Source organism: Geotrypetes seraphini, chromosome 2 (genome assembly GCF_902459505.1).
Source record: "Geotrypetes seraphini chromosome 2, aGeoSer1.1, whole genome shotgun sequence".
Classification (NCBI taxonomy): Eukaryota; Metazoa; Chordata; class Amphibia; order Gymnophiona; family Dermophiidae; genus Geotrypetes; species Geotrypetes seraphini.
In genome coordinates, this window is record NC_047085.1 from 412,574,327 (window position 1) to 412,599,305 (window position 24,979).

General features: G+C 40.9%; 1 protein-coding gene across 6 annotated transcripts in view; it reads left to right on the forward strand.

Moving 5' to 3' along the window:
• The window catches only part of ICA1 (islet cell autoantigen 1), a 311,620-nt gene that overhangs the window by 93,016 nt on the left and 193,625 nt on the right, over positions 1 to 24,979 (forward strand). For all 6 annotated transcript variants that reach the window (XM_033931013.1, XM_033931014.1, XM_033931016.1 and 3 more), the window contains exons 5-6: positions 13,871 to 13,994; positions 22,508 to 22,706. In XM_033931013.1, coding sequence (XP_033786904.1) covers positions 13,871 to 13,994; positions 22,508 to 22,706 — 323 coding nt within the window. The remainder of the gene's footprint in view (positions 1 to 13,870; positions 13,995 to 22,507; positions 22,707 to 24,979) is intronic.

The window sequence follows — 24,979 nt, forward strand, 5'->3', positions numbered from 1 at the left end:
TATGCCTCACTGCTACCAGCAGGTGGAGACTGAGATCAAACTTGTATATCAATATAGCATGCCCCTCTTGCTACTCCAGTTTTCCTTAATCTCCGGTAGCAGGTGGTAAGGCTTTTCAGCTCCCCTCTTAGAACTGTTGGAACTTTGTTTGTGGACTTCTGGTTCCCCTTTTTGTACCGGATAGAGCTTGGACGGGTTCTGTTGAGGATCGTCCGACCTTGGGGGTGTTAAATCTGGCAAGTCTCGTGCTGGGTCCCTTGCCCCACCTTCCTCCACCTCCCCATATTTTTGTAGTGGGCCTCAGCAGGCGGCCTGGTCCCCCGGTTGGTGAGCCCTCCAGCTTTGAGAGCCGTGGAGTCTGTTCTGACTATGTAAAAAGAAATAACAAAAAAATCCTGAGGTGTGCCGTCTAAAGGGCTCATTTCCTTTTATAACTGCCTTTTTTTCTGTGTTTTTCTCAACTAACCAGCACTTTCTATACAGCTAGGGCGGTTTTCAGCACAATGAGCTCTTTAAAATGGAAAAAGTGCTCCTTGTGCTCCAGGCGCGAGGTACTCGTGGCCGGCCTGTGCAAGCGTTGTTTAGGCCAGAGCGATGGGGAAGCCTCGTCGGCAGCGGATGCCGGCGGCCAGGGCACCCCGCCACATGTGCTTCGCGGTTCGGCTTCAGATCGTGGGGACGCCTGGGCTTCCCATGATGCCCACACGGAGGGTTCCCCAGCTGCCGACAGGGAGCACAGGATTCCCTTACCGCCGGATCGGCTGGGGATTCCCTTTTCGCATCTGTCGATTCCTCGGCCTCAGCGTCGGGGAAAGTCCCAGGCTTTTCAGACATGACAGGCCGCAGGAGCTCCAATTTTGGCGGTTTCCAGTCCAATTTCGGCGGGAACTTCCTCATTCATTTCAGTTACTTCAGGTGACCTTCCCCCTGTTCTGAAAATACAGGGGCAAGGTATGTCAGGGTCCCCTGCTGGGCCAGGGAGTCCCTTGGGGACGCCGGGGGTCTTTCCCCCTGAATTTATGTTAGTATTTTGTAAAGCTTATGTTCTGGCGGCAGGAGGTTCCGTGTCCACTCTGAGGTCTCAGGGGAGGGGGGGTTTACTCTCGATGTCTTCCCTGGTGCGGCCCCACACAGCGGTGGTTTGCCTCCCTCTAATCTTCTCATCTAAATGCCGAGGTTCTCTTGGGATGAGGATTTTTTCCCAGAGGAGCATGATGTGATTGACCTGGACCCTTGGGGAGAATTCCAGGATCCTCTTTGAGGGCTGGATTCCACTGGCGAGGGGTTCGAACACCCCCTAGCCGGCAAAGATACTTCTGTGGTGCGCATTTTTCAGCGGGAAGAGCTCCATGAGTTAATCATTCAGGTCTCCTCAGTTTTGCACTTTGAGGACCCCTTGTCAGAGCCCCTGCATATGGTGTACCCCTTGCTTAAGAGGATTCGCTCTGCTTCCCACTCTCTTCTTAACCATCAGGATATTCGGGACATCATGCTCGCACAGTGACAGGTGCCGGAAGCCCCTTTTTGCTTTGCGCGCTCCATGGCCCGCCTGTATCCCATTCTGGAATGGGATAGGGATACTCTGAAGTTGCCTGTAGTAGATGCGGTGGTCTCGGCCATCTCTAAGCGGCATACCGTGCCTGTTGAGGGTGGTGCGGCCTTGAAGGACCCGGAGGAGCGTAAGTTGGAGTCCCTCCTTGAAACAGAGTTTTCATGTGACAGCTGTGTCAGTCCAGGCAGTTATGTGTGGCGGGCTAGTGGCTCGGGCATGTTTTTGTTGGGCCCAGCATGTAGTTGATGATAAATCTGAGAATTGGGACTTGCTAAGACAAGAAGTTGCAAAAAATTGAATTGGGTGCTTTTTATCTCTCGGATGCCATGTATGACCTCTTGCGAACTTCTGCCCAGTCTCTGGCCTTAGGAGTGACAGCACGCCACACCTTGTGGCTTTGTGCTTGGTCGGCGGATTTGGCGTACAAAGCTAAGTTGACGAAGTTTCCTTTTATAGGATCTTGTTTGGTGAAGACCTGGACAAGTTGGTTCAGATTCTCTCTGATTCTAAAGCGCCTCGTTTGCCTGAGGATAGGCCTAGGCCGCTGGCTCGAGGTGGCACTGCTCGTGGGCGTGATTTCTGCCGTTTCCACTCCAATCGAGGGGCTGCTTCTTTTCAGTCTCCTGGGCTCTCAAGAGGTAAGTTCTTTCAGCGCATGCAGTCCTTTTGTGGGGCCCGCCGGGGTGCAGGTAGTGCCCCCACTGGGTCCCCTGCCACCCGTTCTGCACTTGGTTCCAGTGGGCGCCCGGTTGAGAGACTTTTATCCACAGTGGGTAGACATCACATCCGATCAGTGGGTTCTGGAAGTGTTCCAGGACGGCTATGCTTTTGAGTTCGCCTGGTCCTTGCCAGACCATTTTCTCGCTTCTCTCTCGCAGGTGGCATGGAAGCAGCAGGCCTTTCGCCAGACCCTTCAGAGATTGTTGGATCTTCACGTGGCGGTTCCAGTTCCCCTGCTGGAATGGAACACAGATTGGTACTCAATTTACTTTGTGGTGCCAAAGAAAGAAGGGACCTTTCGACCCATCCTGGATTTGAAGGGGGTCAATAGAGTTCTTCACGTGCCTGCCTTCCGCATGGAAACTCTGCGATCTCTGATTCAGGCTGTTCAGCCGGAGGAGTTTCTGTCATCTCTCGATCTCACTGAGGCCTACTTACACATTCCTATTCGGAAATCCCATCATCACTTCTTGCGTTTTGTTATCTTGGGCAACACTATCAGTTCTGTGCACTTCCCTTTGGTCTGGCCATGGCTCCATGGACGTTCACCAAAGTGATGGTGGTCGTCGCAGCTGCATTGCGCAAAGAGGGCATTCTTATTCATCCGTAGCTGGGCAACTGGTTGATTCGAGCCTAGTCATTCCAGGAGAGCACTTGGGTCACGGCTCAGGGGGTGGAGTTTCTGCAGTCGCTGGGATGGGTAGTCAACCTTGCAAAGAGCCGGTTGTCTCCATCTCAGCACCTGGAATATCTTGGGGTCCTGTTTGACACCTCCTTGGGGAAGGTCTTCCTTCCGGAAGCCTGGGTGAGCAAATTGCAATCTCAAATTCGCCTGCTTATGGCGTCCCAGTGTCCTTGGGCGCAGGATTTCCTCCAAGTCTTGAGGTCGATGGCGGCCTCCCTCGATGTAGTGAAGTAGTCGCGGGCCCACATGCGTCCTCTTCAGAATGCTCTTCTTCGGAGGTGGTCGCCTCAGAGACACAGTCTGGATCACCCTGTTCCATTTCTGGGCTTAGCTTGGGGCAGTTTGTGCTGGTGGCTTAAGGACCCCCCCCCCCCAACTTGTACAAGGGGCGAGTCTGGACAGCTGCAGTGGACAGTGATGCTCATAGATGCCAGTCTTCTTGGGGGGCTCAGTGTCTAGGTCACTCAGCTCAGGGCACCTGGTCCACGGAGGAGGCTTCTTGGTCGATCAGTGTTTTGGAGACCAGAGCCATCCGTCTGGCGTTGCTAGCCTTCCAGTCCTTTCTGATGGGCAAGTCAGTCAGGGTTCTGTCGGACTATGCTACGGAGGTGACCTATGTCAATCATCAGGGGGCACCAGGAGTACTTTGGTGGTGCAGGAGGCGACTCTGCTCATGGGCTGGGCGGAGTCACACCTTCAAGAGATCTCAGCATCCCACATAGCAGGAGTGGAGAATGTTCAGGCGGACTTCCTATGTCGTCACGTGCTAAATCCCGGAGAATGGTGTCTAAGCCCTGTGGCCTTTCAGTTGATAGTGCAGTCTTGGGGGTCAGCCCCTCATAGACCTGATGGCCACAAGTGTCAACACCAAAACGCCCCGCTTCTTCAGTCATCGCAGAGACGGTCAGGCCAAGGGCCTGGATGCTCTGGTTCAACTATGGCCAACAGATGGGCTGTTGTATGTGTTTCCTCCGTGGCCATTAGTGGGCAGAGTTCTTCTCCGCATAATTCACCATCCAGGCCTCATGGTTCTGGTGGCTCCGGATTGGCCTCGACGACCATGGTATGCGGATCTGGTGAGGCATCTGGTGGTGGATCCTCTTCCTCTCTTGGACGACCTTCTAACTCAGGGTCCTATTCCAATGTTCTATCCGGGTCCCTTTTATCTTACGGCTTGGCTCTTGAAAGGGGTCGCCTAGGTGAGAAGGGGTATTTATATAAAGTGCTCTCAACGCTCTTGGGGTCCCAGAGGCTTTCCACCCTATGGGTGGGTTTATGTAAGGGTTTGGCGTCTATTTGAGGAGTGGTGTGATGCGCATGGAATGGTCTTTTTTCACGCTTTCCTGCCTAATTGCAGGCAGACCTTAGGAAATTGGAAGACGGCATCCAAGGGGTAGATGAAAATTAATGTGGACAAATGCAAAGTGATGCATATTAGGAAGAATAACCCAAATCACAGTTACTGGATGCTAGGATCCACGTTGGGGGTTAGCACTCAAGAAAAGGATCTGGGTGTCGTAGACCAGTGTTCCTCAACCTTTTTACCCCTATGGACCGGCAGAAATAAAATAATTATTTTGTGGACCGGCGAACTACTAAGACTGAAATTTTTTTAAAAAAATATCTCCGCCCCGTCCCCGTGAGCTCGGGACTGCACATCATCTGATCCTATCTGTACAAGCCTCAAATAGTTATGATTTTATATTGAACGTATTTTATTAAAGTATGAAAAGAAACAATATTCTGTATAATTGTCATTTTATAAATACAAATAATACAGAGCAAAGATCAACAAAACCCCTGTCTTCCCTCCCCAACATAAGAACATAAGCAATGCCTCTGCTGGGTCAGACCCGAGGTCCATCGCGCCCAGCAGTCCGCTCACGCGGCGGCCCAACAGGTCCAGGACCTGTGCAGCAATCCTCTATCTATACCCCTCTATCCCCTTTTTCAACAGAAAATTGTCCAATCCTTTCTTAAACCCCATTACCGTACTCTGCCCTATTACGTCCTCTGGAAGCGCATTCCAGGTATCCACCACCCGTTGAGTAAAGAAAAACTTCCTAGAATCTATCCCCTACCAATTTTTCCGAATGCCCTCTTGTTCTTTTATGTTTTGAAATTTTGAAGAATCTATCTCTCTCTACTTTCTCTATGCCCTTCATGATCTTGTAGGTTTCTATCATGTCTCCTCTGAGTCTCCGCTTTTCCAAGGAGAAGAGCTCTAGCCTCTCCAGTCTTTCAGTGTATGAAAGGTTTTCCATGCCCTTAATCATTCGTGTCGCTCTCCTCTGGACCCTCTCAAGTATTGCCATATCCTTCTTGAGGTACGGTGACCAATACTGAACACAGTACTCCAGGTGCGGGCGCACCATTGCCCGATACAACGGCAGGATGACTTCTTTTGTTCTGGTCATAATACCATTTTTAATAATACCCAACATTCTGTTTGCCTTCTTCGCGGCTGCTGCGCATTGCGCCGTTGACTTCATTGTTGTATCCACCAGTACACCCAAATCTCTTTCAAGGTTACTTCCCTCTAATACTAATCCCCCCATTTGGTAGCTGAACATCGGGTTTTTTCTCCCTATATGCATGACCTTGCATTTCCCTACATTGAATTTCATCTGCCATTTATTCGCCCACTCCTCCAGTTTGTTTAGGTCCCTTTGTAGATCCTCACACTCTTCCGTAGTTCTAACCCTTCTACAGAGTTTAGTGTCGTCCGCAAATTTTATAACTTCACATTTCGTCCCCGTTTCCAGGTCATTTATAAATATATTGAACAGCAGCGGTCCAAGTACAGACCCCTGCGGAACTCCGCTCGTGACTTTCCTCCAGCCCGAGTAGTGACCCTTCACTCCAACCCTCTGTCTCCTGCCTGCCAACCAGTGTTTGATCCATCTGTATACGTCCCCTTCCACCCCGTGGTTCCACAGCTTCCTAAGCAGCCGCTCATGGGGTACCTTGTCAAAGGCCTTTTGGAAGTCAAGGTAAATGATGTCTAAAGGTTCCCCTTTGTCCAACTGGCTGTTTACCCCCTCAAAGAAGTGCAGTAAGTTTGTTTGGCACGATCTTCCCTTGCAGAAGCCATGTTGGCTCGCTTTCATCAGCCCATTTTTTTCGATGTGCTCACAGATGCTGTCCTTTATCAGTGCTTCTACCATCTTGCCTGGAACCGATGTCAAACTTACCGGCACATATCAAGAAAACTGAATAAGCCAAATTATGACAGAATGGTACACAGAAATATCATGCTAACGGAATACCGCAATCACACATGACAGAAATAGTGTTAAGGAAATGCAACTAGGACAACTGCCCCCTGGTCAGAGAGAGCCCCCAGTTATGTCAAACACCAGCTCTAGCAGGATACATATTTCAAATCTGATATATTCTAATCACAAAATAGAAATACAATTATTTTTTTCTACCTTTTGTCGTCTCTGGTTTCTGCTTTCATCGTCTTTTCACTCTCTTCCATCCAGCGTCTGCCCTCTGTCTCTTCAATGCAGCATCTCCCCCTTCCATATGGTATCTGCCTTCTTTCTATGCCCCTCTCCCTTTTCCATCCAGCCTATGCCCCCTCTCTTCTTTTTACATGATTCATTCTGCTTTCATTTTTATCTCTCCTACACCACATCTAGCATCTTTGTTCTTCTCTCCTTATTTCTCGTCTGACCCCGTTCCCAACATCAATCTTTCTCTACTTTCTCATTCCTCTGTTTCTCCCCTTTCCCTCATCTGATCTCTCCATTCCATCCTAACTCCTTCTCCTCCTCTAATCTCCCTGCCAGCTGTTTCCTTCCTCCCCTGTCCAGCAGTACCCCTTCCCCTCCGTCCTCCCCTGTCCAGGAATACCCCTTCTCCTCTCTCCAGCAAATGTTTCCTCTCTTTAGTCTAGCCGCAGCTCTGTGTGCTTTTAACTTCGGCACACAGCTGCCCTTAAGCAGTAGTTTAGCCATGGTTTCATGAGGCAGCCTCGGGGCCTTTAGTAGGCCGTCCCACAAAGCGGGCCAGCCTAGCAATACCATGATAAAGCTTAACCCCCCTCTTACCATCCCCTCCCTAACCCCAGATCCTACTTTTCTCTCTCTTGGAAACCTTCTCTGATCTAATGTTGTAACCCTTCTTCCATAACTCTTTTTATTTTAAATCTTTATTCATTTTTTTTTGTGTTACAACAAGTGTTACAAATAAACTCAATAGAAACTTAAATACACACTTGAATAACTCATATATTAATATCAAGTTTAACATTAATATAAAAATCCCTTGTCCCACCCTCCTTCCCAACCAATAATACATAAATCAATTTTATTGTATATTCTTTAAATATTAATTTAGTATGTAATAATCAAAATTGAAAAGCCCACCCCATTTCCCTCTTTACAATTATCTTATCATGGGAAAAGTTCATTAGAGAAATCATGTTAACGGTCTTTAGATGTTTCCAATGTTATTTATGGGAAAAATTATCCTTCATTACAAAAATCGGTTAATGGTCCCCATATTTTTTTAAATTTATTAATGTATCCTTTGTGTGTTGCAATAGCAAGTTCCATTTTATATATGTGGCATACCGAATTCCACCAGAACATATAGTTCAATCTATCATGTTGTTTCCAATTGAATGTGATTTGTTGTATTGCAATTCCAGTTAAAATAAATAAGAGTTTGTTATTACTGGATGAAATTTGGCTTTTTGCTCTCATAGTTGTTCCAAATAATATAGTATCATATGTCAAGGCTACTGGATTTTCTAACATTCTGTTAATTTGGGGCCAAATTGATTTCCAGAATGATAGGATAAATGGACAAAAGAATAAAAGATGATCTAATGTCCCAATTTCAATATGACAGTGCCAGCATCTATTAGATCTTGAACTATCTATTTTTTGTAAACGAGTAGGGGTCCAAAAAGCTCTATGAAGAAGAAAAAACCAAGTTTGTCTCATAGATGCTGACACCGTACATTTTAGCCTCCAAGACCAAAGTCGTGGCCATTGAGATGCACTAATTTGGTGTTTTATCTCAATGCTCCAAATGTCTCTAAGACCATTTTTTGGTTTTTTATTTATATATCCGGATATTAATTTATACCACTGTGCGGCTTTGTGACCTATTGAGTCCATCTGGAAACATAAGAATTCCAAACTGTGATATTTAGCGAGATCTTTCCATTCAGGGAACCCTTTCTGAATAGATTGCTTCAATTGCAACCATTTAAAATATTGTGTTTTATTGAGACCAAATTTTTGTTGCAATTGTGAAAACTCCAGCAATTTATCATTTTTAATTACATCATCCAAAGTGCGAATGCCTGCTATCATCCAATGTTTCCAGATGACTTTAAAACCGCCAACCTTGATCTTGGGGTTTAGCCATATAGTTTGGTTGGTTGATTTACTAATTGGAATTTGAGTAAGATTACTTATGTAATTTAGAGTTTTCCAGGTATCCATAAATATTTTATGATCTTTGTATAACCTTGGCATTTTGATACTAATTACATGATTAAGACGTAATGGAAACATAAGCCTCCATTCTAGCCAAAACCAGTCTGGAATATTATCTGTGGGTTCTGGGAGGATCCAATACATACCATGACGTAAGATATAGGCTTGATGATACCTATAAAAGTTGGGAAAATTTACCCCTCCCTCCTTAATTGGTTTTTGTAATGACGCTAGAGCAATTCTTGGTTTTTTATTAAGCCATATAAATTTTGTCAAAGTCCTATTTATTTTTGTGTAAAACGAATCTTGAAAGAAAACTGGTATCATCCCCATTTGGTAACATACTATCGGTAAAATCATCATTTTTACGGTTTGTACTCTTCCCCACCAAGATAAATGCAAAGGATTCCATTGCTCACACATTTCTATTACTTTTTGTAATAAGCATTTTTCATTAATTTTCATTGTTTCATCTACTGTTTTTGTTATCAAAATTCCAAGGTATTTAATATATTCTTCTTTCCAAACAAAAGGGAATGTATCAAATAAACCTTTTGTACAATGTATATTTAGTGGAAGAATTTCTGATTTATTCCAATTAATTTTATATCCTGAAAATTTTCCAAATTTCTCAATCAATTCAAGTAGATGTGGAATGGTGGATTCTGGATTCTTCAGATATAGTAATAAATCATCTGCGTAAGCAGATATCTTATATTCTTTATCTGAATGAGGTATACCCTGTATCTCCTTAGCTTGTTGGATAGCTAATATTAAGGGTTCTAAAACAATATCAAACAGCAAAGGGGATAAGGGACATCCTTGTCTAACTCCTCTCTGTAGATTAAATTTTTCTGAAAACGTATTATTAATATATAGTCTAGCAGAAGGGGAGCTATACATTGTTTGTATCATTTGTATAAATCCAGGACCTATACCAAACCATTCCATTGCTTGATACATAAAAGGCCATTCTACTCTATCAAAGGCCTTTTCTGCATCTAATGAAATTGCAAAAGTAGGTTCATTCATTTTCTTTGTTAAATATAACATATGGAATGTTAATCTGGTATTGTGAGATGAATGTCTTTGAGCAACGAATCCTGTTTGATGCATACCTATTATATGGGGGAGAGCTTTAGCTAATCTTAGCGCAAGTATTTTTGCTAATAATTTTCCATCTACATTTATTAAAGATATTGGTCTATAGTTTGATACCAAAGTGGGATCTTTATTGGACTTTGGCAAAACAATAGTCAAAGATTCTGCTATAGTGCCTTTAATACAACCTTTATTGAGTTGATATTGATAAAGATTTAATAAATAGGGTAATAAAAAGTTTTGAAATGTTTTATAAAATTCCACTGTATATCCATCACCACCTGGAGCGGATCCAACTCTAAGGGACTTCAAAGCTGTTCCTAATTCTTTTAGTGATATTGGTTCTTCCAAACTTCGTTTTATATGTTCAGGAATTTTTGGACCCTCTAACATTTTTAAAAATTCAAAACCATCTTTTTCTTTATTTAGATAATTTTCGGAAGAATAAAGAGATTTATAGAATTTTAAGAATTGTTTTAAAATAGGTTCAATTTGTGTATTTGTATTTCCATTTTCATCTTTTATTGCTATTAATTTTGTTTTTCTTTTTTTCGCTTTAAGATAGTTTGCCAATATTCTTCCTGATTTGTTTGAATTACCATAGTACAATGTTTGTTGAGAAAATAAATCTTTCCTAATCATCTTAGATGAGATCTCATTATATTTACCTTTTAATTTTAATAATTCTTGTTGAATATAATATTCCCATTTTTCTATAAGTTTTGATTCTAAATTTTTAATCTCTTTTTCTAAGATTAAAAATTGTTTTTTGATTTGTTTTTTTAGAAAAGCCGAATAAGAAATTATTTGTCCTCTAATGGTTGCCTTAAAGGCATCCCATAGAGTTTCTCTGTTAATATCATCATTATCATTTATTTGAAAAAATTCTTTCATTTTTGTTAGAAGATTTTCACAAAAATTTTTGTCAACCAACAATGTACTATCCATTTTCCAAATTGGTCTGTTATTATTTTGATCTGTAGTTTTAATTTTGATCCATACTCCACCATGGTCAGATAGAATAATTGGATCAATGGCTGCTTGTGTCACTTGATGTGCAAGATGTTTTGAAGTAAAGATATAATCTATTCTTGAAAAAGAATTGTGAACATGAGAACAGAAAGAAAATTCCCGACCATCAAAATGAAGTATTCTCCATATATCTATTAAATCGCAAGATTGAATCAAATTATCTAGTCCCATAGATTTCATAACTCTACCTGGGTTTTTATCTAATAAAGGATCCATTACAGCATTGAAGTCCCCTGCTACTATAAGATTTGAAGTAGCCAGTGGTATGATCAGTTGTTGAAGAGTTTTAAAGAATTCATTTTGGTTCGAATTAGGGGCGTATATATTAATTAACGTCATGGTAGTATTTCCCATATTCATTTCCACCATTATCCATCTTCCATGAATATCTGAAGCTTTTAGTTTAAATGAAGCAGAGCATTTTTTATTAATTAAAATAGCAACACCTGCCTTTTTCCCTATAGCTGGTGAGAAAAAACACTGTTTGACCCAGCCTCCTTCTAGCTTTTTAGATTCTATACATGAGAGGTGGGTCTCTTGTATAAGGCATATATCCGCATCTTGCCTTTTTAAAAATGATAGTGTTTTTTTCCTTTTTATCATATGATTTAGACCGTTAACATTTAAAGACATAATTTTAATATCCATTTATTTTTAAATTCTTAGGTATTAAATTATGTATATTTTCCCAATGTTTTAAGTATTTCATTTCTCTTTTTTCCTTTATTCCCATGATTACCTTATATATTTCTCTTTTATCCCCTCCCATCCCTTTTATCCCTCCCTTCCCCCCCTTATTAATTACGAAAACTTGGATACGCAGGTTGAGGTTGGATTTAGATAACTCCGACAGGCTATTAATAATTATCTAAAGTACTACATTTTTTCTCTATTTCTGTATATTTTCTCTTATTTTATTATTAATTATAAGAATAAGTAAAAAGTTTTTCATTCTTATGTATTGAAAGATTATTTTCTATATTTGTATGTCTTTAAATCCATAAGAATGATTATATTAAATCACTTATGTCTAAGAACATTTCATTACAATTCGTTTCTTTTCAGGTGGTATATTATTTTTACTTTAAAAAGCTGTCCAATTTAGCCTCTTTCCTCAGAACTGTAACAAGAGTTTTCAGCACAGGAATCCCCTATCTCTTATACTCATTATTTTCTTATGATTCACAAGAGAGTGTCAATTAAGAGAAGCTAACACTCCCATTAGAGTTCTTATAAGTTCTGTCTCAATAATATACTCTCTAGATATCTATGATTTTAAAATATCTAATGCCTGTGCAGACGAGAGTAAAGTCCTGTGCCAAAAACCCTCATTTTATCTCCCATAAAGGATTGCCAGGTTGAATAATTGTGGGTATTAAATTCAACTTAATAATAAAGAACATAAATATTGAGATATATATATTTAAAAACTTTTTTTTTTTTTTTCCAGGTAATTTTTTCGTCTCAGATACATTCTATTCATACATTTCGTATTTGAAATGTATTTTAATGTATCCGAAACGCAAAATTAAACCCGAAGTACCACCTTCAACCAGAAATATAGGAAACCAATCATTTCTTCTTATTATTTTCTCTTTCTTATTATTACTCCACTTTCAAAATTTCTTTTTCAATCAATACATTTTTAAGTTTGTTGAAAAAATTTTCTTTGTCATCATTTGAGTTCGGAGATGTGTTTCATTTCATTTTCATTCCTCCCGGTAAGTTTATTCTATTTATTCTGAGTAGAATTTTAGAATTTTTGTATTTTTCAGTTTTCTTATTTTCCATGGAGAATGTTGCAAGTTGTTTAAGTCTTTAATTCGATCCTTGTGTGTTCTTTTTCCATTGCTTTCCGTTCTGAACTATCTTTAACCGTCAAAGTATTTGGTATGAATTCATTAATTGTTCTTTAGATTGTCATAGGTTGCTCCAGTTGATTTATATATTCCTGTAGTTTTTTTGGATCCGTAAAGTTTTGCGTTTTGTTAGCAATGGTAACCTTCATAGTTGCCGGGTAGAGGAGCCCAAATCTAGCTCCTAGAGATCTTAGTTGTGGTCTCATGTCTAAGAATTGTTTTCTTTTTGTTGCTGTTTCTTTTGCAAAGTCCGGGACAATGTGTATTTTTGAATCTTGGCATTTAAGATTTTTGATTTCCTTGGCTATTTGGCATATTTCAACTGCTTGTTGATGTCTTAAAAGTTTGAAAATTAAAGTTCTTGGACCTGTTTGAGTGTTGTTTCTTTGTGTTGGAATCCTATGAGCTCTTTCAATTTCCAGTTCCGTTTTAAATTTCAGTGGTAGTATTTTAGGTAGAAATTTTTCAAGAAATGCAATCGGATCATTCTTTTCCACTCCTTCAGGTAATCCGATTATTCTTAAATTATTCCGTCTTTCACGATTCCGGCTGTCTTCAAGATTTTTTTTTATCTCTGTTATTTCTTTCCATATGATTTTGCTGTGATTCATATCTGTATTTAGTTGTTCTGTAATATCTTCTAATGTTGAAATTCTATTTTCTGTAATGTCTACTCTTTTAGTTAGGATTGCAGCATCTTCCATTGCTTTTTGTAGTTTTTTGTTACTGTCTAAGACAATTTCTTTTATTTGTCTTAGTTCTTCCATAACATCCAGATTTTTTTCTGTTGGTAATGGGATTTTAGAGGGTGTACCTGGCTCAGGTTTCGACCTCTTATTGCTCCCCGATGTTCCAGCTCCCAGTTCAGCTTTATTTTGTTTAGTTGAAGTCATATTTCAATATATATTTTAGTTTCTTTAAAATATTTAGTAGTAGTTCTTTTAATATATTTGCATATAAGGAGCTATTTGTTTATTCAACCAACCGTTCAAGCCACGCCTCTTTTTTTTTTTTTTTTTTTTTTTTTTTTTTTTCTCAGTATTCTTAAAGCAACTGTAAGTTATTTGTCTTAGGTTCTATTGCTGTGAGAAAAATGTCAGTAATCTTTCCTTTTTTTTTACCTTCAAGCCCAATCTCAGTCTCTATGAAGGCAATAAGATTCAGAGTAGTAAATCTTTTCCAGATATGGCTGGTTATTTTTATAGGATTAATTTACCATAACTCTTTTTGTAATCCGCTTTGAACCGAAAGGTAATGACAGAATAGAAATCTGTAATGTAATTAGTTGAAATTTTATGCATTAAATACAGTTATGGTGTTATAGCCATGCTTTTTTTTTTTTTTTTTTTAGCACAATGCCTAAAATGCTAGGTGTTTCCACAGTTTTGGCCATTAGTGTATGTGTGACTTTTTGTCTCTTTAGGACACATTTATATGACTGATGATTATTTTATTTTCTCAGTTTTGTCTCAGGATGAAAATGAACTGGGAAAGTTCCTTCGTTCAAAAGGTTGTCAAGATAAGACCAGAGCTGGAAAAATGATGCAGGCTACTGGAAAAGCCCTCTGTTTTTCATCTCAGCAAAGGTATAGTAGATTGTAATCCATTCTCTTCTGTTGCACATAAAGCTGTAAAAGTATGGGTACTGGCTCGGTCACTGGATATTTGGTTTGGGGAGGGCTGTGTCTCATTTGTGGAACTACATTAAAGGTTTCTTTTTTTAATGTTTTATTTATATCAAATAATAATGAATACAGAACAATTGCCATCTCCCACCCCATCAAATGAAAGGGGGAACTATATATACCAACAAAACAAGTTCTAATACATAACCAGGATGAAAACAGACCCACCCCCCCATACAAAATTACAAAAAACCCCAGCTCCATTAATATTCCCCTATCTCCTCACCACCCTCATCCATGCCCCTATACCTAGCTCAATCTTCCCAAAGAAACTACTTAAGCAGACTGAGTTTGCCGATCTAAATATAGGTCCCAAACCTTATGAAAGGAAACAAATTCGCTATATTTATATGCTGTTAATTTCGACATCAAACACATGTACCGGTAATCTAATTTTGCTAATAACATATCCATGGAAGACACTAGTGGGCGTTTGCAATTCTGTTCCAAAACCAACTTGGCCGCCACCAATAAAGATGTTGTAAATTTATATGCTAACTTGGATACTCCTGGAGGTTGCAAATGCAAAAGGCAAAAGTCCGCTTGCTGAGGGGAGGAGATGTCCAATATGTCTCTCAAAATGTGAGACCAAAAAGAATATATCACTGGACAAGTCCACCAAATATGATATAAGGTACCTCTGAAACCACAATCTCTCCAGCAGGAATCACTGTGACCAGGAAATATTCTGGATAACTAAGCTGGAGTGAGGTGGCACTGATAAAGATTTTATATCCATTTTCAATAAGAGAGGCAGCAATAGACACTTGAAACAAATAGCTATAAATACTAGCCCATTGAGAGGAGAGTAGGTATGGCCTAAATTTCTCACTGCACCCGTGAACTCTGCCGCGTTACTGATGATGTTATCAGAAACGTGGTAGAGTTCATGGGTGGACAAGGCCGAAGCAGCCTGTTAGAGTGCTGCCGGCCCAACGCTGCTTAGGGAAGTAGGTAGTAGTGCTGCCCGATTCATGATTTGAATCGGTTCACCGATTCACTTTGGGTGAATCGATTCAAATCGATACAAAAAAAAAATCGGCTTCCCGATTCGGACCCTCCCCCCTCGCCCCCTAAAGCAGGAGCAGCAGCGCTGCTCTTGCTGGACGGCCACTGCCGCACCTGCTTTAGAGGGCAAGGAGGGCGGGTCAGTCAGGAAGTGCTGCTGTCGGCTTCCCCCTGGCCTCCCCCAAGAACTGCGCATCCCCTCCCTCTGGGAAGGCCTCCGTGTTCCCCCTGGCCTCCCCGCACCGTTTACTTTATAGTTTCAGCCTGCAGTGAAGATCGCAGTTACAGCGTCTTTGCAAAGTGCTTTAAGCTGTTTCCTCTGCCGTGATCCTGCCTCTGACATTATTTTCGGGGAAACATGTAATAGCAGTTCATCCCGCCCACTAGAATTCAAAAAAGCATATAATTGATTGTAATGGAATAGGTCTCTAATGAGAGGTCCATCTCACTAACTAAATCCTCAAAGGGAAGTATCTTACCCTCTACCCAAATCTGACTTGAGGTCTGGAGGGATGCCGTGAGCCCAATCAAGGAATGTCCTATAATACTTTTTTTATGGGAAGTCAGGCAAAAAGGAGATTGGGGTGAAATATTTGTGGTCTGGGAATAGATGATGGTGTAATTTAACCCAGGTAGATAAGGGCTGCCTCATAAGCATATTAAGCTCTGGGAGAAGCTGTCTGTCTATTCTTAGAGAGACATGGGAGGGCCCATAAAGGAATAGTGGATACTAATTGTTGCTCCAATCGAAGCCAAGGTTTGGAAGTTCCCCCCCCCCAATACACATCCATTCAGCAATAATCAGTAGTAGGGCCACCTGATGATAGAGTGAAAAATGGGTAACCCCCATATGTCCCCTCTACTGAGTTTGGCACAACAACGCCCGGTTCACTTTCGGAGGTTTCCTCTTCCAGATATAAGAGAAAACCTTACGATTTAAAAGGTAGAAAAACCCACTGAGGAATAGCAATCAGTAGGGCTGTAAACAAATAAAGAAGCTTTGGTAATTCTACCATTTTGACTGCATTAACATGTCCCAACCAGGATGTATCGTATATACTCGAATATAAGTATATCCGAATATAAGTCGAGACCCCTCCTTCCCCCCCAAAAAAGGAGAAAAAATGGTTGTCTTGAATACAAGTCGGGCAACTTAATATTCAAGTGCCCTGCCCTTTCAGGCTCTGCACCTAGCCCCCTCCCGGCCAAGCTCTGCACCCAGCCCCCTTCCCTCCCTCCCCTGTCAGGCTCCGCACCCAGAACCCTTCCTTCCTTCCCTCCCCTGTCAGGCTCTGCACCCTCCCTCCCTGCCCTAGCCTCATACCTCATCTACCGATTCCCGGTGAAGGTGCAGTGGGCAGGAACGAACTTTACGAGTTCCTGCCCCGCTGCTAACTAATATGGTGTAACACTGCCAACATGAAGAGCCAAGAGACCCTATCTGCATCTAAAGATAGAAAGATGGATGCAATACGTTTGGACTGAGCTGTGTCAATGAGATGCAGAGCTCTACTAATGTTATCTGAAGCCCTATTGCCCAAAATAAAGCCTGGTCAGGATGTAAAACAACTGAAAGCACCCTATGCAATCGGGCAGCCAAAATTTTGGTATAAATTTTGTAATCAGTATTCAATAATGAGATAGGCCAATAGGAACTACATAACTGAGGGTTCTTCCTCGGCTTAGTAACTGCAGCTAATCGCCAAGAATAAGACAGCACAGTGTGATCATCTATAGTGTTGTACACCCTAACTGAAATGGGCGCCAACAATTTAGCAAAGCATTTATAAAAGTGATTGCCAAACCTGTCCAACCTCAGAGCCTTAGAGTTAGGCAAATCTTCTGTAGAGTAATAGGTTGTGAAAGAGACTCGTAGTCAGAACGTGAAATAATGGGCAGTTTAACAGCAGCCAAAAAAGTAGCGATCATAGGGGCAGGGGGGCGAGAAATCTGGTGCATAAAGTCTCTACATAGTAACATTGTAGATGATGACGGCAGATAAAGACTTGAATGGTCCATCCAGTCTGCCCAACTTGATTCAATTTAAATTTTTAAATTTTTTCTTCTTAGCTATTTCTGGACAAGAATCCAAAGCTTTACCCGGTACTGTGCTTGGGTTCCAACTGCCGAAATCTCTTTTAAGACTTACTCCAGCCCATCTACACCCTCCTAGCCATTGGAGCCCTCCCCAGCCCATCCTCCACCAAACGGCCATATACAGACACAGACCTCTAGTAATGTGTAAGAATTCCTGCTGTATATACTGAGTATCAATAGACACCCTGTCTGCTGCATTGCGTAAGCCAGTAATACAATGCTGCTCTTGGTGTTTACAAAGCTTATGGGCTGCTAATCTACTCACTCGATTGTTAAACTCGATATATAATTGCTTGGTCCTGGTAAGTTGCTCAGAGAGATCAGCCAACTCCAACTCATTGAGATGTAATTTGGCTTCCTGTAGCTTTTTTTTTTTTTTTGGGTATCCATCGTCTCCCCCATATCTCTATAGTCAGCTTCCAAAGAAGCTATCTGTGCCCTCAATTGGAACTCTGGCACACCTTGACTTAGTCAAATGCGCCTGTAGGGAAATAATATTACATCTCATGACCACTTTCAAAGTCTCCCATAAAACAAAAGAGATTACCTCAGGCGTGCCATTTAATATGCAAAAACGTTTGCAGTTGTGTTTCTGAATGAGAGATATTAGCCGACTCCAATAAGAGGACCTCATTAAGCTGCTAATATCACCGACCCAAGCAGTGAGTAGCTAGCGAGAGAGTTATGGTAATGGAGGGGCGTGATCTAACCAAGAAGCAGAATGGATAATAGCATCTGTTAGTTGTCCCAACAATGTGGGACCTCCTAGCCATAGATCAATATGGGAGGAGGTAGAATATTTAGGCGAGAAATAAGTATAGGTTCAAACCCCAGAGTGTAATAAACGCTAAGCATCTGTCAAATCCCTTTGATTCAAGAAGCTAAGGAGTTAGGCCCTATCTTTCTGGACATAAAGAATTGTAGGGGTAGAATTGTGTAAACTGGGATCCAGCATGCAATTAAAGTCCCTACCCATAACTAAGGAACCTGCTACATTATCTACTACATTATCTGCTAACACCTGGAAGATATGGGAAAAAAATGCTCCCTGAGCAGAGTTAAGGGTCATAGACATTCAAAAAAGTATAGGTATAATCATAAAGTTGTGCCCTAACTAAAATGTATTGCACGTCTCCATCTGCCACAGTATGGAGGATCTGCCGGGGATATTTGCAAGAAAATAATATTCCTACACCCTTTGACTTCATGTCTCCACAGCTAGAAGCCAAGAAAATTTACAGGTATCGATTATGGAACACCTGTTCATGTCTAGGGAGCAAATGGGTCTCCTGGATAAACAAAACATCTACCTGCAAACGCAATGCTTCCCTAAACTGGAACTGACATTTAAGTGGAATATTTATCTTTTGTACATTAATAATAATAATAACAGTTCATATACCGCAGGACCGTGAAGTTCTATGCGGTTTACAAAGATTAAAAGATGGTACAAATTGATTGAACTTAACAGAGGTAAAAGCTAGTGATTAACAGCTCTAGAGATCAGTTATTGTGGAGAAATAATTGTACGGGTCAGCTGCCTAGATACTTCAGGAACAGATATGTTTTTAGGTGTTTCCTAAATTCCCCATAAGTAGTAGGCGTAAGAGACATTAATACAATATCTTTCATAATCAAACAGTCACATATAAAATGAAAACTACTGTATATAACCCAATGGACCAAGAGATTGGTGATAGGGGCCCAAAGTCCAAAATAACCCACCGAAATAAAAAAATCCCCTCAATTCCCCCACCCCATCCACTCAACCCAACACTCCCCCATGATTAACAGATCAATAGGATGACCAAACGCCTGTTAAAAATTTGCATGTGTGTGTCAACAAAAAAGAAAAATCAAGAGGGGAGGTCTGCATCCCCAGGGCTCAACTCAGCTTTATTCAGCACCAAATCAACAACATGGGGAAGATCCCCTGACATAAAACATACTGCAAGACTCGGCTCCATAGGGGAGAGAAACCCCTTCCCCCAGTAAATGTTCAGAAAAAAATGAGATGATCCTTAGTCTCTCAGCCTGCTCCATGAGTGCTCACTGGTAAAAGCTTGGTACTAGAAGACTGGCAAGTAAGATGGCCTTTTCCTCTAGATGCATGTAACCATTGCGGTGACAGTTTGATGTTTCCACTGCATTTGACACAGTGGATCATCAGTTAATGCTAAACTGTATAGGTTTAGTGAATTGTGGTTTAAAGGATTTTTGGAAGAAGAACATATCAAGTAGCAATAGGCACTGAATTATCTGAAATATGGAAAACTAGATGTGGTGTGCCTCAAGGTTCATCCTTATCACCTTCCTTAAATATGAGTGAATCTGGAAAAATCTTTTCAAATTTAGGCTATACAGTATAGGCTACACAGTATATGCTTATGCAGATGACATATTTCTACTTTGTCCACTTATGGAAGCAACTCTAAATAATCCTGAATATATCGATCAAGTTATAGGCAAAGTTATTGATTGGGCTAAGAAAAACATTTTAAAAATGAATACAGCTAAGGCATAACTTATTGGCTTTGGAAATTACTAGAGTACCCCCCAATCAGAGAAATCAAACAGAAAAAACTGAATAATGGCCTCCTGGCCACACAAGCAGCGAGATTAGACCGCCAACTCTCTACTTTGCTGATAATGACCCCTGACTACAGAACATTTAGAAAAGAAATAAAAAAACATACTATTTAAAAAATCTTTGATACTCAACAATTGAAACCAACCTAACGCCTCCCTTCTCTCTAAAACAACCTAACGCCACAAGAACCACATCATCTCTATGAACCAAGTTGACTACCCCCTAACTATTCTATAATTCCTCTGGAAATGGCCAGATAGATCCTTTTTGTAATCCGCCTTGAACTACAAGGTAACGGTGGAATAGAAATCACTAATGTAATGTAATAATGCATCTAGAATCTTAGTTATAATTCTGGATTCTGATTTAGAATTAAATCATATGAGAATGCTCTCAAAAAATTATTTTTCCGTCATTGACAACTGAGGGGAAGATTCCCAAATGTGCATGATAAAATCTGATGGGCAGCTGTTGCAGTTGCTACTATAACAATTTCAAAAAAGCAAGTCATTCTTTAAAAAATGCGCATGCAAATGAGGTTTGTACAGGGTCGCTAAATTTACATGTGCTGATCACTGGTATTAGCAATCGGCACATGCACAGAATAAATACACAAATAAAATAAAAATAAAAAAAGACCCCAAATTGAAGATCAGCAGGAAGCATGCCCACTCCCTCCTGCCACTACTGTAAAACAACCCTCCCCCAACAGCGGGATAGATGTCCACTCCCTCCCGTTGCCAAGCAACTCCCCTCCCCCCCTAGACATTCCTCCCTGGCAGCAAGAGAGATGCCCACTCCCTCCCGCCACCGTTGTCGTACCCATGATGACCCCCCTGTGCCTCCAACGCCAATCCCTCCCCCTTACCTTGTTTGCAAAGGCCAACTGGATGGATGCCTCCTACCTCTGGCCAACAAGCTGGCCTCTTCAAAATAGCTGGGATGTGCCGGGAAGGGGCCTAAGGCTCTGATTGGCCCAGATTGCTTAAGGTTCCTCCCTCTATTATGGCTTCTTATGGCAAGGCCTGGAAAGCTTTTCAGAAGTGGTATGCCAGAGAACAGTTGGAGCCGGTGATGGTTCCTATTCTGGTGGTTCTGGCCTTTTTTCAGGTGGGTTTGGATTAAGGTTTGGCGATGACCTCTCAAGTTCAATGGGCTGGTCTTTCATGTTTTCGAGCTCATTTTCCTGAGGGCCCATCCAGATGTGACCAGATTTTTCAAAGGGGCATAGCCTGTTCCTAAGTGGAATCTTAATATTGTTCTGCAGGGTCTTGTAGAAGCTCTGTGCGAGCCACTGAAGATGCTATGCTTTTGATCTGACTATCAAGACTGTCTTTATAGTGGCTAACGTCTGCACACAGTGTATTTCGGAGCTTCAGGCTCTTTTGTATGTGGAGCCTTTTCTGTGCATAACAGACTCAAGGGGTTGTTTTCTATACTGTCCCTTTCTGCCAAAAGTGTTTCTGATTTTCATGTCAACCAAGAAATTCGTTTACTTGCCTTCTGCACCATGGGGTCGGCGTGAAAGGATCAGATCTTCTGCAAATTGGATGTGCGGACAGTCTTCCTCCACTATTTGAAGAAAACTAATGATTTTTGCCTTTCAGATCATCTTTTTGCCCTGATGGCCCAGCCTTGTCAAGTTAGGCCAGCATCTTAGGCTTCTATCGCCCATTGGATCCGTATGGCCATTTCATTGGCTTACATTGCCTGTGGAAAGCAGCCGCCGGTTTCTCTCAAGGCCCACTCGACTAGGAATGTTGCGGCTTCATGGGCGAAGACTCGAGCTGTTATGCCAGATGAAATTTACAAGGCAGCTATTTGGTCTTCTCTTTATACCTTTACCAGATTTTACTGAGTAGATGTGGCGTCGCATTCTGGCACCGCTTGTGGGACCTTGGTGTTGAGGGCAGACTCTTCTGTCCCTCCCTAGACAATGCCATTGCTTTAGTACATAACCTAGAGTATATAGAATCCAGAAGGGACGTACCAGAATGAAAGATTAGGTTCTTAACTTTGGTAATTTTCTTTCTGGTGGACCCTGGAGGATTCTATATGACCCACCCTCTCAGTATGGAATCGGTTTTGGTGATTTTGCCTGCCTTTTTTTTCCTCTTGTTTTTTCTCCTTACAGGCTGAAGTATCTTCCAGCAAGCAGATGGTCTTTGGGGGGTGATTTCCCTTTTATATGTCTACCATTGTTACCGATGGCAGGTTTCCAGTGGGTGCTCGTTGCACACTGCAGGTTAATTCTACATTGTTTATAAATATTCTCGGTGTTGCCTGTTGGCTGTTTATTAATTATGTTGTTATGTCTTGTGGAACAGAACAGACCTTACTTATGTTTCTGGGGAGATTTACCCCGTGCCGTCTCCTTTGGTTGCTGCCTTGTTCCAGTGTGGTGGCTTTGCTTTTTGATGTAACTGTAGGTGGCTCTGTCTCTCTTTCAGTAGTAGGAGAAGTACATAGTGAGAAAAGTGTTGGATTTCTGCAAACACTGGATCGCGGCTACGAATTGAACACCTAGAGTATCTACCAGAAAGAAGATTACTGAACTGGTGGTTTTGTCTTTATAACATTAACAACTTTTGAGTTATTTTTCAAATTAAAAGTACATACATTGAAAGAAATGATATTAAAAAGATAAAATGATTTTATGGTGTCTTGGAGGAAAATGTTTTGATGGAAAAAACTAAAATTTTAAATTGGTTTATTTTAGGTTATCATTACGAGCACCGTTATGCAGATTATATCAGGAGGTGGAGACTTTCAGATACAGGGCCATATCAGACACTTGGCTGACAGTAAACCGCATGGAACAGTCTCGAACAGAATACAGGGGTGCTTTGCTGTGGATGAAGGATATCTCTCAAGAGCTGGACCCTGATCTTTTCAAGCAGATGGAAAAATTTAGGAAGGTATGCAGTTCTAAATTGCTACAGAGATAAATCAGACTTGTTGCAGGTTTTCGCCATTCTATCTGCATAGCGAAAGATCTAGAGACCAGTGTACTAAAATGCATTAACATCAGTTGTTAATGCACAATTCTTGTTCAGCAAGTCTATGTATATGCATTATAACTGAAGTACATAGTAATAAAGATTGGGCTGTGACTGAGTCAAGTATGACTACTAAGTCGAATATGGCATAGTGGTTAGAGCTACAGCCTCGGCTCCCTGAGGTTGTGGATTCAAACCCCATGCTGCTCCTTGTAACCCTGGACAAGTCACAATCCTCCACTGCCCCAGGTACATAATGTGAACCCACTGGGATGGATAGGGAAAATGCTTGAGTACCTGATTTGTAACCCATTCTAAGCTCCTTTGGGAGAATGGGCTAAAAAAGAAATCAAATAAATAAATCCAACTTTCTTTTTTTTTTTTTTTTTTTAATAATTCTTTATTAAATTGTAAGATCTTACAAAAAGTGCATCATAACATACATGTCATAACCATAAGAATTAAGTACTTATAAACATTCAGAAACAATTTACCAATACCCAAAAAAATACCCTCCTCCCTTCCCAACCACCCCAGCAAAGATCAAAAATCTGAGAATCATATAAAGTGGAAACAGCGTTGAAGTCTCTTAGAGTTGGATCCGCTCCAGGTGGTGATGGGTATACTGTAGAATTTTATAAATCATTTCAAGTTACCCTATTACCTCATTTATTAAAATTATATCAGACTCAACTAACAAAGGGTTGCATTACAGGTACTATGGCAGAATCACTGACTATAGTTTTGCCAAAGCCAAATAAAGATCCCACGTTAGTTTCAAATTACAGGCCTATCTCGCTAATCAATGTAGATGGAAAAATTTTGGCTAAGACATTGGCTTTACACTTAGCTAAGGCTCTCCCTTTTATTATTGATATGCACCAAACTGGATTTGTTGCTAAGAGACACTCATATAATAACACAAGATTGGCTTTTCATATGTTGAATTTAACAAAAGCCATGAAAGATCCGGCTTTTTCTGTGTCCTTGGATGCAGAAAAAGCCTTTAATCAGGTGGAATGGACCTTCATGTATCAAGCTATGGAATGGTATGGAATAGGTTCAAGATTTATACAAATGATTCAAACATTGTATAGCTCCCCTGTTGCAAAATTGTATATTAATAATAATTTTTCAGAACGCTTTAATTTGCGGAGGGGGGTTAGACAAGGTTGTCCCTTATCTCCTTTGCTTTTTGATATTTTTTTGGAATCCTTGTTATTAGCTATTCAACAAGTAAATGAGATACAGGGTATTCCTTATTCAGATCGGGAATACAAAGTCTCTGCATATGCAGATGATATTTTGCTTCATTTGAGAAATCCAGAAACAACCATTCCATGCTTACTTGAATTGATTGAGAAATTTGGAAAATTTCAGGGTATAAGATAAATTGGAGTAAATCTGAAGTTCTTCCACTAAATGTGTACTGTACAAAAGGCTTGTTTGATTCATTTTCTTTGTATGGAAGGAAGGTGGATTAAAATGCTTAGGAATTTGGATAAAAAACACACTGGAAGACACAATGAAAGAGAATGAAAAATCTTTATTGCAGAAGGTAACAGAAATGTGCGAGCAATGGCATCCACTACATCTTTCTTGGTGGGGGAGAGTTCAGACTATTAAAATGATGGTATTGCCTGTGGTTTTTTATCAGATGGGAATGTTACCAGTTTTTTTTAGGAGGTCGTTTTATAAAAAGTTAAACAGTATTCTTATAAAATTTATTTGGCTGGGTAAAACTCCTAGAATTGCTTTTGTATCTTTACAAAAACCAATTGCGGAGGGTAGGGTAAATTTTCCCAATTTCTATAGGTATCATCAAGCCTATATCTTGCGCCAGGGTATGTATTGGGTCCTCCCAGAGCTCATTGATAATACCCCAGATTGGTTGTGGTTGGAATGGCGATTCATGTTCCCTCTATGTTTATGTCAGGGATCTCAAAGTCCCTCCTTGAGGGCCGCAATCCAATCGGGTTTTCAGGATTTCCCCAATGAATATGCATTGAAAGCAGTGCATGCACATAGAACTCATGCATATTCATTGGGGAAATCCTGAAAACCCAACTGGATTGCGGCCCTCAAGGAGGGACTTTGAGACCCCTGGTTTATGTCATGTTCTTAGCATTAAAATGCCTAGATTGTATAAAGAAAACAGAATATTTATGGATACATGGAAAACTCTGCGATAT